At 40.1% G+C, this 13,729-nt stretch overlaps 1 protein-coding gene and 1 pseudogene across 1 annotated transcript in view; one reads left to right on the top strand and one right to left on the bottom strand.

The window, feature by feature from the left end:
- Positions 1 to 13,729, top strand: part of WWP2 (WW domain containing E3 ubiquitin protein ligase 2) — a 142,491-nt gene that overhangs the window by 15,465 nt on the left and 113,297 nt on the right. Inside the window, exons 3-4 of the mRNA XM_020870212.2 lie at positions 8,122 to 8,269; positions 8,625 to 8,746. Of these exons, the coding sequence (XP_020725871.2) occupies positions 8,122 to 8,269; positions 8,625 to 8,746 (270 nt within the window). The remainder of the gene's footprint in view (positions 1 to 8,121; positions 8,270 to 8,624; positions 8,747 to 13,729) is intronic.
- Positions 3,222 to 3,283, bottom strand: LOC139030080 (U6 spliceosomal RNA; annotated as a pseudogene).

The raw sequence follows: 13,729 nt of genomic DNA, 5'->3' as shown, positions 1-13,729 counted from the left end.
TAAAATGTGACATGCCTGGAACTGACCTCCTGATTTCTTTTTTTTCTCAAAATCCTGTTTTCAGAAAATCTGCTTGTGTCTATCCTCAAAACTGGGGCCATGTTCAGCCACTTCTCACCACCCCCACCATCCCACCAGCTGGCATCACCTCCACCTTAGATTAAGGCAGAAGCCTCCCAACCCGGCTTTCTGCTTCTTCCCCTTGCCCCACTTCATTCTGTTGATCACACAACAACCCGTGATCTCCTTAAAATGGAAGCCAGCTCCTGTCACTCCTCTGCTCAAACATATCAAGGACTGTTTCCCTCATTCAGTGTACAAGTTGAAGATCCCACAAAATACAACCCCTGCCACTCCTCATTTCCTGTTCCACGTTTCACTCTGCTCTGGCTAGACGCACAGGTCCATGTGGACCTCCCTTGCTATTCATTGCCCCTGCCAGGCATGCTGCCATCCCTAGGCCTTTGCACTTGCTATCCTCTCTGAGTGAAATAACCATTTTGGCCCAGTTATCTACCTAGTCTACATCCTTACTTTCTGCAGGTCTTTACCTCAAAGTCACCATGTTCAACTAGGCCTTCCCTGACCCCCCCATCTGAAGACCCCCTACCTTGATTTCTTCATGTCTCTCCTCTTTTTGCTACTTTATCTTTTTCTTCTCAGCCCCTGGTAGCATTTAACATTCTACCTATATTTTATTATTTTTTTTACAATTATTCATTTATTTGGCTGCACAGGGTCTTAGTTGAGGCACTTGGGAGAAGGATTAGAGTGAACTGCCAGGGTTTTGAATTTGAGATTACAGCTTGTACTGCCTTATCTGGTAATTAGCAGGATTAGGTCAAAATGGAAGCCTGCCCATGGAAACCTGTGATATCCTGAGGTCCCTCTTTTGGCCATGTTATTCAGGAACACAACACACTGACTTCTAAAGGTTTCTCTGTTGCCTTTCCCCAGTGTGTATTTTCTTACTAGTGTGGTGAGAACTAACTTGATAATACAGGTGCATCTCATCATACATGCACTTAACCTATAGGAACTTGGTAATACCAACCAGGAAAATGGTGGGGGAAAGAGAGAAGGATAAAAACAGCCACTTAAACATTGTCGGTGGTTCTTTCCTCCCATGTATTTCCAACCAGGAAAATGGTGGGGGAAAGAGAGAAGGATAAAAACAGCCACTTAAACATTGTTAGTGATTCTTTCCTCCCATGTATTTCATGGATGGAGCCTCAGGTATAATTAGGGAACTGTGGCCTGCTGTTCCCTCTATCTGCCTTAATTCTCCGTGCCTCTCCATTGTGCAGTCCTAGAGATTTTTAAGAAATTTTATTGGAGTGTAGTTGATTTACAATGTTGTGTTGGTTTCATAAACCAACACATAAGCATAATAGTTACACATAAACATATATCTACTCTTTTTTTTCTTTTAATTTCTTTAATTGGAGACTAATTACAATATTGTGGTGGTTTTTGTCATACATCGACATGAATCAGCCATAAGTGTTCATGTGTCTCCCATCCTGAACCCCCCTCCCATCTCCCTCCCCACCCCATCCCTCTGGATTGTCCCCGAGCACTGGCTTTGACTGCCCTGCTTCATGCATCGAACTGGCACTGGTCACCTGTTTTACATATGGTAATACACGCGCTTCAATGCTGTTCTCTCAAATGATCTCACCCTCGCCTTCTCTCACAGAGTTCAAAAGTCTGGTCTTTACACCTGTGTCTCTTTTGCTGTGTTGCATATAGGGTCGTTGTTACTGTCTTTCTAAATTCCATATATATGTGTTAATATGCTGTTTGGTGTTTCTCTTTCTGACTTACTTTGTATGATAGGCTCCAGTTTCATCCACCTCAATGGAACTGACTCAAATGCATTCTTTTTTTTAATAGCTGAGTAATATTCCATGGTGTATATGTACCACAGCTTCCTTATCCATTCGTCTGCCGATGGGCATCTAGGTTGCTTCCATGCCCTAGTTATTGTAAACAGTGCTACAGTGAACATTGGGGTACATCGTGTCTCCTACAACTCGGGTTTCCTTGGGTGTATGTCCAGCAGTGGAATTGCTGGGTCGTTTGGCAGTTCTGTTTCCAATTTTTAAAGGAATCTCCACACTGTTCTCCATAGTGGCTGTATTAGTTTGCATTGCCACCAGCAGTGTAAAAGGGTTCGCTTTTTTCCATACCCTCTCCAGTACTTATTGTTTGTAGACTTTTTGGTGGCAGCCATTCTCACCAGCATGAGATGGTGCCTCATTGTGATTTTGATTTGCATTTCTCTGATAATGAATGATGTCAACATCACTCATGTGTTTCTTAGCCATCTGTGTGTCTTCTTTGGAGAAATGTCTGTTTAGTTCTTTGGCCTACTTTTTGATTGGGTCATTTATTTTTCTGATATTGAGTTGCATGAGCTGCTTATATATTTTGGAGATTAATTCTTTGTCAGTTGTTTCATTTGCTGTTATTTTCTCCCATTCTGAAGGCTGCCTTTTCACCTTGCTTATAGTTTCCTTTGTTGTGCAAAAGCTTTTAAGTTTAATTAGGTCCCATTTGTTTATTTTTGTTTTTATTTCCATTACTCTGGAAGGTGGGTCATAGAGGAGCTTTCTATCATTTATGTCAGAGAGTGTTCTGCCTATGTTTTCCTCTAAGAGTTTTATAGTAGTTTCTGGTCTTACATTTAGATCTTTAATCTATTTTGAGTTTATTTTTGTGTATGGTGTTAGAAAGTGTTCTAGTTTCATTCTTTTATAGGTGGTTGACCAGTTTTCCCAGCATCACTTGTTAAAGCGATTGTCTTTTTGCCATTGTATTTTTTTGCCTCCTTTGTCAAAGATATGGTGTCCATAGGTGCATGGATTTATCTCTGGGCTTTTTATTTTGTTCCATTGATCTATATGTCTGTGTTTGTGCTAGTACCATACTGTCTTGATGACTGTGGCTTTGTAGTATAGTCTGAAGTCAGGCAGGTTGATTCCTCCAGTTCCATTCTTCCTTCTCAAGATCGCTTTGGCTATTCGAGGTTTTTTGTATTTCCATACAAATTGTGAAATTATTTATTCTAATTCTGTGAAAAATACTGTTGGTAGCTTGATAGGGATTGTATTCAGTCTGTAGATTGCTTTGGGTAGTATACACATTTTCACTATACTGATTCTTCCAATCCATGAACATGGTATATTTCTCCATCTATTTGTGTCATCTTTGATTTAAAAAATATGGAATGCTTCATGAATTTGCGTGTCAGCCTTGTGCAGGGGCCATGCTAATCTTAGTATATGGGCTGCTAATGGGAGCACTATCCATTCTTTTTAAAGATTGTTTTCCTATATAGGTCATTACAGAGTGTACTGAGTAGTATCCCTTGTGCTATAAGTAGGTCCTTATTAGTTATCTCTTTTATATATAGTAGTATGTATATATGTCAATCCCAGTCTCCCAGTTTACCCTTTCCCTAGTCCTAGAGTTTTAAAATCTAATTTTAAAGACACCAAGGCCCTCAAATGTAAGCCAACTATTTTATGATATTTAGCTGAAGGAACACCAAAAACAGCACAGCAAAGCAAAAGTCTAGCTGTTTGGAATCTATTGAAGGATAATATGCCACCCTCTCTTCTGTTGCCTTCCTAGGAGCTCTTCAGGGATGTCATTTTGGAAATATGTGATTTTTACCTTATTTGTTAACTTTAAAATTTAAATGCTATGTGAAGATTTGACTCCATGTATAAGAAACTGGCATTTTATGTTTCCTCAAATAGTGAATAAATAAACTGTAGATGAATGTGAGACCTTTATTTTGACTTATCTTTTAAGAACAAGAAACATTCAAAATACCATTTTAAGCATTCAAAATTAATTAATTATAAATTATTGAAAGGAAATGTATCTTTACAGTGAAGTGACCTGGTAAACTGGGCCCACATTAACCACAGGATCAAAATTAGCATCCCCAATAAGGGGATTGCCTGGTGTATACAGTAAATCTACATCCTAACCTGCGTGGTTAAGGCTTCCCTGGTGGCTCAGAGGTTAAAGCGTTTGCCTGCAATGTGGGAGACCTGGGTTCGATCCCTGGGTCCCTGGGTCGGGAAGATCCCCTGGAGAAGTAAATGGCAACCCACTCCAGTATTCATGCCTGGAGAATCCCATGGAGGGAGGAGCCTGGTAGGCTACAGTCCACGGGGTCGCAGAGTCGGACACGACTGAGCGACTTCACTCACTTGCTAATTCAGGATTCAGGAAATTCAGGAACCTGCGTGGTTAGTATTCTTGACAAAAATGTTCAATGTGCATCTAACCATGAGGGAACAATCAGAAAAATGCAGGATTCAGTGGGTTCTATGAGACATCTGGTGGAAGTCTTTAAAAATCACTGTCATGGAAGAAGAAGGGAGTGCATTCTAGGTGTTAAAAGATTAAGGAGACAGCAACCGAAAATAATTTATGCATCTTGATTGGATCCTGGGTTGGGGGAGAAACAGCTTTAAAAATATATTTAGAATAATTGGGGAGATTTGAATATGGAATGGATATCAAATGAAGGAGGGAGTGACTGTACATTTTTTTTTAAGTATGATAACAGTGGGTAGAGGTGGGGTGGGAGAATGTCCTTATTGTTAGCAGTTGCTTTCTGAAAGTAATTTGGGCTGATCTGTCATGAGGTCTACAACTTACTTTCAAATAGTTTACCAAAAAATTAAAATGTGTGGATATATATGTATATACATACACATATAGACATAGATGTCTTACATCTGTATCTTGTGCTATCCAACAGGTTAGAAAGTGTAGCCGCAAATAACTATTTACATTAAAATTCAAATTAAATAAAATTTATTAAAGCTCAAATCCTCAGTCTCACTAGCATAGTTTAAGTGCCTTGTAGCCATGTGTATATTGCAGCAGTGTATTGAACAGTGATGGAGCGGATATTTTCATTATTGTAGAGGTTCTCTGGGTAACATTGGTGATAGTCACAGAGAGGGGGGAAAAAAGTGAATGTAGCAAAATAACAATTGGTGAAGAGTATGCTATTATTTTTCTTCAATTTTTCTGTAAATTGGAAACTTCATGGTAAAAACACTAACTACGGTATGTGACGCAGAAGGCAATGGCACCCCACTCCAGTACTCTTGCCTGGAAAATCCCATGAATGGAGGAGCCTGGTAGGCTGAAGTCCATGGGGTCGAGAAGAGTTGAGAAAACGACTGAGTGACTTCCCTTTCACTTTTCACTTTCATGCACTGGAGAAGGAAACGGCAACCCACTCCAGTGTTCTTGCCTGGAGAATCCCAGGGATGGGGGAGCCTGATGGGCTCCCGTCTATGGGGTCGCACAGAGTCGGACACGACTGAAGGTACCTAGCAGGAGCAGCAGCAGCACACTATGTGATCTTAGCTTGCATTGGGACTAGAAAAAAATCTTTCCTTTTCTCTTTTGCTATAATGGACATCGATAAGATAATTGGCAAAATTTGAATAATGTCTGTACCTTAGATAATAGATAATAGTACAATGTTGATAATTGTACTATGGTTCTGTTAGAAAATGTCATAGTTATTAGAAAAGACAGCCTGAGATATTTAGGACTAAAGGGGCATAGTGTCTACAACTCACTCTTCCGTTCAGTTCAGTTCAGTCGCTCAGTCGTGTCTGACTCTTTGCCACCTCATGAGTCGCAGCATGCCAGGCCTCCCATCACCAACTCCTGGAGTTTACTCAAACCCATGTCCATCGGGTCGGTGATGCCATCCAACCATCTCATACTCTGTCGTCCCCTTCTCCTGCCCCCAATCCATCGCAGCATCAGGGTCTTTTCCAGTGAGTCAATTCTTCACATGAGGTGGCCAAAGTATTGGAGTTTCAGCTTCAGCATCAGTCCTTCCAATGAACACCCAGGACTGATCTCCTTTAGGATAGATTGGTTGTTTTAGTTAAAAATGAGTATGTGTATGAGAGAAAATCAAGGGAGAAAAAGAAAATGATAAAGCAGATACAGTGAAAAGTTAATGTTTGCTGATTGTGGGTGAAGGGTTTATAAGAATTCTTTGTATTAGTCTCACAACTTTTCTCAACATCTGAAATTATATATATATATGTATATACACACATTATATATATATATATATATATATATGTATATATATATATTTTAAGTAAATACTAAAAAACAAGGACCAGAACTTATCTGGTGGTCCGGTGGCTAAGACTCCGTGTTCCCAGTGCTGGGAGCCTGGGTTCCATCTCTGATCAGGGAACTGGATCCCACATGCCGCACCTAAGACCTAGAGCAGCCAAATAAATAAATATTTAAACAAACAAAAAAGAAGGGCCAAAAGGAAGCATGATGGCAGAGTTCACAGAACTGGCCCAGGAGCTGGGAGACTTGGTTCAAGGTTGAGCACTGCTCTGACTAGCTCTCTGATTTTGGTTACATTGTCTTACCTCTCTGGATCTTAGTTGGCCCAACTGTTAAATAAAAGGCTTAAACTTGTCGATTTCAAAGAAACAGTCTTGCTCTAAATGACAGGTCTCTGTAAGTAGTCCCTGTTTTCTTTTTAGACTTAAGGGTCTGCATGCAGAGCTACTCTCATCCCGCTAGGTGGCCTCAGTTAACCTCGATCTCTGCGTGTCTCATGTTCCTACTCTGGGCCACAGTTCCCAGTACTACAACTTTTTTTCCTAGGACCATCCGTTGTTGCTTCTGAAACTCCACCACAGCTTCATTGCTGTTGTTCCTTGACTTCTCTCTCCTGTTTTCTGGGGCCTGGAGAAGACAAGGATTGCTAGGAGAGAATCAGAGGTGGCTTTGCCCTGTCCCAGGTTGTGGACCCTTAAAGGATTGTCACCCCTCAGAAGGATCTGGGAGGGAGAAGTATGCTAACTTTTGGTGGGAGCTCAGGCTCAGGCAGTCTTGTCATCAGTGGTGAGGATCGTCAGTTATATCTTCTGATTTGGGGCATAGGGTAGAAGCCAGGTAAATGGGTTTTGTCCTAGTGACCTGCAGTTTCCACTGTGACTGATGCATAGTATAAAAGGAGCTTGTCTAGCATCCCGCCCTGGGCATATGCTTGCTTAGGTGGTACTGAGTCCCTGGCTAACCAGTACCATGTGAGTATCAGAAATGCTGCCACACAAGGAAATGAACAGATGCAGATGGTTAACAAGTACATGGGAAAAATATCAATCTGGCTAGTGACTGAAGAAACAATTGAGAACAAATAAGCAAAGTCCGGTCATGACTTACGGCATGGTGTGGAGTCAGGCAGCCAGAGGCACATCCTGGCTCGAAGCTCCTGGATGTGTAGCCTGGGGAAGTGACCTAGCTTCCCCAAGCCTGTTTCCTCATGGGGGAAATGGAGTGATGATGTTATTTCCTGCCTCACTGTAAGGATTCGGTGAGATAACATGTGCACAGCATAGTATCTGTAATAAGTGCTCATTAACTCTTAGCTGTTATCTTTATGCTATTTTTTTTTGATTTGCGAAGAGTGAAAAAAAAACAGTGCTCAGTGCTATGCAGTGTTTGGTGAAATAGATGTGTTCCTATAGTACTGATGGGTATCTACGTGGGTTTAAAAAGGAATTGAGTGGTTTTAAGAACTTTAAAAAATGTTCGTATCCTTTGGAAGAATACTCAGAAATGCATGCAGATACTTTATACATTTGTGGTTGTTTTCCCTGAGCCAAAAGTTGGAGGCAATTTATTCAAAAATGGAAGAATAGTTCACTAATGGCATATCCTTATAAACGGGCTTAGGTTGTAGCTTTTGAAATGAATTTTGGGAGGAGAGGAGTTTTTAAGGAATTAGGGACATAGGAGATGAAAATCCAGAAAAAGTCTGTATTTACCAGATATCAGAAAAAGTCTGATATCACTTAATGATAATCATCCCAGTGTTTTCAGGTTAGGAGTGATTTTTTTTCCTTATCTTCTTTGCTTGTGCTATATATATTTTTATATCCTCACATTTTAAAAAAGTTTTTAGAATGAAGAAAAAGCAAAATTTCTTTTTTTAAAGGAAACAACAAAAAAGAGGGAGAACATGTGCCACAGGGGGGCAGTTGGGAGCCCTCTGACTCATCCTTGACTTTTTCTGTCTTTCCCGGCCAGTGGTGTCAGCAAAGCCCAAGGTGCATAGTCGTCAACCTCGAATTAACTCGTTTGTGGAAGTGGCCGTGGATGGACTCCCCAGCGAGACCAAGAAGACTGGAAAGCGAATTGGGAGCTCCGAGCTTCTGTGGAACGAGATCATCATTTTGTAAGAGAAAATCCCTTCTCTCCGAATGCAGCCCCCCCTGGGGAAGGTCAAGATGGGGGTTGTGGGAGATCCAGGTTTTGTGTATCAGCCTCTAGTCCTCTGCCTTGGATACCCAAGTCACCTTCTCTTCAGGTGTTTTTACATCGTCGAGCTCACAGAGCATTCATTGTTTGCTAGATGGTTACATGGTCAGCTTGGGTGGTGGTGGGGTGGGGAAGGGTATCTGTGACTGTCTTCCTCTTTGAGGTCCCCTCCTCGTCTCTAAGATGACAGCAGTATAATTTCTCTGCCTTCTTCTAAGTTACAGGAATGACTGGTCTGCTTGGATGTGATGAATCAAGTATTTGTTTTCCAGGAATGTCACAGCCCAGAGTCATTTAGACCTGAAGGTCTGGAGCTGCCACACCTTGAGAAATGAACTGCTAGGCACCGCCTCCGTCAACCTCTCCAATGTCCTGAAGAACAATGGGGGCAAAAGTATGTATGATGCAGGGTTGGCTGACGTGATTCATTTGTGGGTGTGGGGAAGGGATATGAAGGCTGGGATCTTTCTCACATGGCAGATAAACATGGTTGGTACCGTTTCCTCCTGGACCAGGGGCTGCAGTGACTCTGCTCCCTAGAACTCCCTGGAGTTCTCGGAAAGCTGAGGGCTACCCTCTGCCTCTACTGCGGGACTCAGTCCCCTTGGTCCAGGGCCCTTCATGGTGGGGTGCAGTGACGCGTCCCTCTTGATCTTTCCTCAGGGATGTGTGTACCTGCCCCTGCCCTGCCCCTGCCCCTCTTTTCCTAATGTGTGATGTGTAGAATCAGACTGTTGAATGCCTCCAGCCTAAATCATTATTTTCCCAGTCTTATCCCTCAAACAGAACAAAGGATCTCCATGCGCGTGTGTGTGTCTGTGTGTGTGTGCATGTGTGCACGTGTGCGTGTGTGTCTGCATGGGATGGTGTTACAAACGGTGCCCTGTGCAGGCATTTGATAAACATTTCCTGGATATTGGAATGTGATGGAAGCTCCATCATGACTATTCAACGTGTCTCTGCTACACAGAGATCTAAGTCCTAACGTCTGTTTATTGCTGTTTGTGGTCAGTGGAGTAGCTCGTGGTTGTGGCATCTGGACCCTCCCTCATAAAGCCTCTATTCAGAGCAGCACCAGATGTGGTGAGGGAATGCCACAGAAAGAAAGGCTCCTTCTTCTCTTGATGTCTGCTGTCTAGCAAATATTTTCTGAATGTGGATGTAGCTTGAGAGAGAGGTAGGGGAGGGGAGCGTGGAGATTCAAGGGTCTCCCCTTTTTGAGCCTGTCCTTTCCGATGGGCCTCTTGAGTGCTGGGCAAGGCTCCCCCAGTCTCTCCCTTTCTGCTGGGCACACAGTGACGTGGTGCATCCACTGTGGGTCCAGGAAGCGTCTAAAATCAGGGCCTGCTTCTGTTCTAATTCTACAGGGAACTACCCCTGCTCTGTCTTCTGAGTTGTTCTTTATTTTCCCACACGCTAGTCTACCTTTTATAATTTGATTCTCAAGGGTAATTATGTTTACTGTGTCATTTGGAAATGTACTTCTGGGCATTCTCCCATTAGGATCCTCAGCCGACATGCGTGTGTTTTTTCTCTTTTTCTTGTGTCCAGTCGGCGTCCTTTTGCTTTCAATGGCAAAGGTAACTGTAGAAAAATTGGGACTTACACAACAGCACAGACACACAAAGAAAACAAATTCTACTGGAAGCACAGTACCTAGTGATAATTATTGTTAACTTTTTGATATATACCATTGTGAGGTTTTTTTCTTCTCCCGTATATAGTGTCTTAATATTTAAGATGTCAGTGAAACAAAATTGAGATCATACATGATCATATTATTTTGCAACATGCCTTTTTTTATCTTCAGAATTTATTAATATAGAGACTTCCTTGATGGTTCAGTGCTTAAGACTCTCTGCTTCCATTGTAGGGAAGTCTTAAGTAGGAGGCATGGGTTCAGTCCCTGGCCGGGGAACTAAGATCCTCATGCTGAATGGTATGGCCATTAAAAAAAAAAATTAGAATGTGTTAGTATATCTTTATTTTAATTGTGATAAAAAACACATAACACAAAACTCATCTTTTTAACAATTTAAAAATGTCGAGTTGAGTGTCATTAATTTCATTCACATGATTCTGTAGCCATCATCTCCATCCATCTCCAGAGCTTTTTCATCTTGCCAGACTCGAACTCTGTACCCATTAAACAGAAACTTCCTCGCTTCCCTCAACCTCCACCATTCTACTCTCTGTCTCTTTGAATCTAGACATTGCCTATAAGTAGAATCATGCCTTTTTGTGTCTTTCTTCTTTCACTCAGCATAATGTCCTTAAGGCTTATTCACGTGGCGTGTATCAGAATCACCTTTTCTCTCTTTTTTTAAAATTTATTTTAATTATCTTGGTCAAGCTGTGTGGCTTTCAGGGTCTTAGCTTCCCAACCAGGCATTGAACCTGTGCCCTCAGCAAGGAAAGCACAGTCCTAACCACTGGACCATCAGGTATGTCCCTGGAATCATGTTTTTTATGTTGAATAATATTCCATTGTATGGATACACCACATTTTGTTGATCCATCCATCCATTAAAGGACACTTGAACCACTACTTTTTTTCCTGTAGTGAACAGTGCTGTTGTGAACATGGGTGTGCAAATATCTCTTCAAGTCCATGCTTTTAGTTCTTTTGGAAATATATTCAGAAGTAGAATAGCGGGATCATGTGGTAATTCTCTTAATTTTTTGAGGAACTACCATACTGTTTTCTGTCACTGCTGTATTATAAAATATATCAACATAACTTTAACTGTTCTTCAAAAGTCAATTTTTTTTTTCAAAAGTCAATTTTTGATGTCTGTCTGGTAGTCGTCTGTCAGATGACTATGTGAAAATTTAAGGTTGAACACTTGAGTAATTTTCAGTGGTCACAGATAATTTTCACAGTCACAGATAATGCTGTGATGGTACTCTTACGAGTTTACAGAGTTTTGTACCAGTTGTTGAAAATTTGTGTTAAATTACTGAACACTGACTTGCTGGGTTTAAACATTTTTCAAGGCTTTGGACACATATTGCAAGATTACTCTCCGGAGAAGTTCTCCCTGTTTATCCTGCCATCAGTTGTTGCCGACATGGCTGCTTTCTATTGTACTTTGGCATTTCTTGGATTTGTTTGTAAGAAGAAAAAATATGTGTGTGTGTGTGTGTGTGTGTGTGTGTATTTGATAATTAACATTATGCCAGATTTGCTTCATCTATTTATTTTTGGCTGCAGTATTTTATTATTTATTTATTTTATTTTTATTACTTAAAAATAATTTTGTTTATTATTTATTTTATTTTTGGCTGTGCTCGGTCTTCGTTGCTGTGCAGGGGGCTCTAGTTGTGATGAGCAGTGGCTACTTTCTAGTTGCAGTGTGTGGGCTTCTCATGGCAGAGGCTTCTGTTGTGGCTTCAGTAGTTGTGGAACGCGGGTTTAGTTGCTCCTTGGCATGTGGGATCTTCCTGGACCAGGGATTGAACTGATGTCCCCTCCATTACAAGGTGGAATCTTAAACACTGGACCACCAAATTAGCCTTGGCTTCAGTATTTTAAAGTAAATTACAGATGTTTCAAGCTCTTATCCTAGATTCTTCAGCATGCATCTCATTAAAAAAGGACTTTTTTTTTAAAAAACATAATTACTTTTTTTCTTTTTACAAAAGTACCATTGTCAACATCTGGCAATATTTACATAAATTCCTCATTATTAGCTAATACCCAGTGCACCTTTGATTTCACCGTTTATCTCAAGGTGTTGTTTTACGGTTGGTTTCCCTGAACCGGATTTGGGCAAGGTCCCCTCACTCGTTTTGGCTGTGACGTTTTCCGACTCCCTCTGCCGCTACTCCACTTTTTTAAGGCTGTGATTTACTCCAGGAGACAGAATGTTTTTTAAAAGTGTGTTTGTTGCCTTATTAATGTCCTTTGCTCATTTTTGTACTGAAATTTACTTATACTGCATTTATTTTATTTATACTGCATTTTAAATTTATTTATACTGCATTTTTCTGTCTTGATTTCGAAAGAGCTCTTTATATATTAAGGCTGTTATTCTTTGTCTCATAATTTTTGTTTTCCCAGTTTATCATTTGCATTTTAATTTTGCAATCTTTTTTCTTAAAATTTTTTCCATACAGATGTTTTAAACATTTTGTAGTCAAATCTGTCACCTTTTATCTTTTCAGTCTTTCTTTTATGTTTTGAAAGACTTTCCCTTATTCTGAGAACAGGTAAATGATTACCTCTATTTTCCTCTAGTTTACTGTGATTTTGTTTTTTTAACTTAATTCTCCATCCAAATGAATTTATTTTTGTGTTCACTGTGAGTAGGGATATAATTTATTTTTATTCTATTTTTAAAAAAACTGGAATGTAATTGCTTTACAATGTTGTGTTAATTTCTGCTGTACAACAACATGAATCAGCCATTTGTATACATATATCCTCACCCTCTTGATAAGGATCTAATTTAATTTTTCCAAATATTTAACTGATTACTTTAGCACTGCTTATTGAATCTATATCCCCAGTGACTTGAGTTGCTACCTTAAGCATATTTTAAAAACATATGTATATCTGGGCCTGTATGGGGACTTTATGTTTCATTTGTTGTTTAGTTTCTAAAATATCTATTTATGTATTTGCTCTGATCTCAGTGGCAGTGCATGGAATCTTTTAATTTCGGCTCGTGGGATCTAGTTCCCTGACCAGAGATCAAACCCGAGTCCCCTGCACTGGGAGCTTGGAGTCTTAGCCACTGGACCACCAGGGAAGTCCTTGTTTGTTTTTTTAATTGGCCTTTTTAAATCACTTTGTCTTAGCTATTATAACTGACAGTTCAAGTTTCTCTTCTTTTCAAAATCTTCCTGCCTTTTTTCTTTGCATGGATGATACCATCACATGAACTTTATTTTATTGGGTTCTCCCCTCTTTCTATTCTCCTACCCCAAGTCCCTTGAGATTTTGTTGGAATCCTGCATTATGTAAAGTTTCCTTTATGGGGAATTTTAATACTGATTCTTCCTATGCAGGAACATGGAATGTCTTTAAATTCACTCAAATCATTTTGATGTTATCTTGAGATAGATTCTTTTAATTTTTAAAGAAGCTTTGATATTATTTTCAGTGGGATCATTTCCTACTGTCTTTTGACTTAATGTTTATTATTGCTATTGACTATCAGTGTCTGTATTTTTTATAGTCAGTAAGTTGCTGACTTCTTAGCATAGACTTTCAACAGTTTCTTGTGGATTTTTTTTGGTAGATTTTTTTTTTTTTAATGTGGGCCATTTTTAAAGTCTTTATTGAATTTGTTACAATATTGCTTCTGTTTTTCTGTGTTTTGTTTTTTTTGGCCATGAAGCATAGGGTATCTTAATTCCCTGACCAGGGATC

This window comes from Odocoileus virginianus, chromosome 20 (genome assembly GCF_023699985.2).
Source record: "Odocoileus virginianus isolate 20LAN1187 ecotype Illinois chromosome 20, Ovbor_1.2, whole genome shotgun sequence".
Classification (NCBI taxonomy): Eukaryota; Metazoa; Chordata; class Mammalia; order Artiodactyla; family Cervidae; genus Odocoileus; species Odocoileus virginianus.
Note: the sequence above shows the minus strand (reverse complement) of the source record. Positions and strands in the feature narration are given on the sequence as shown.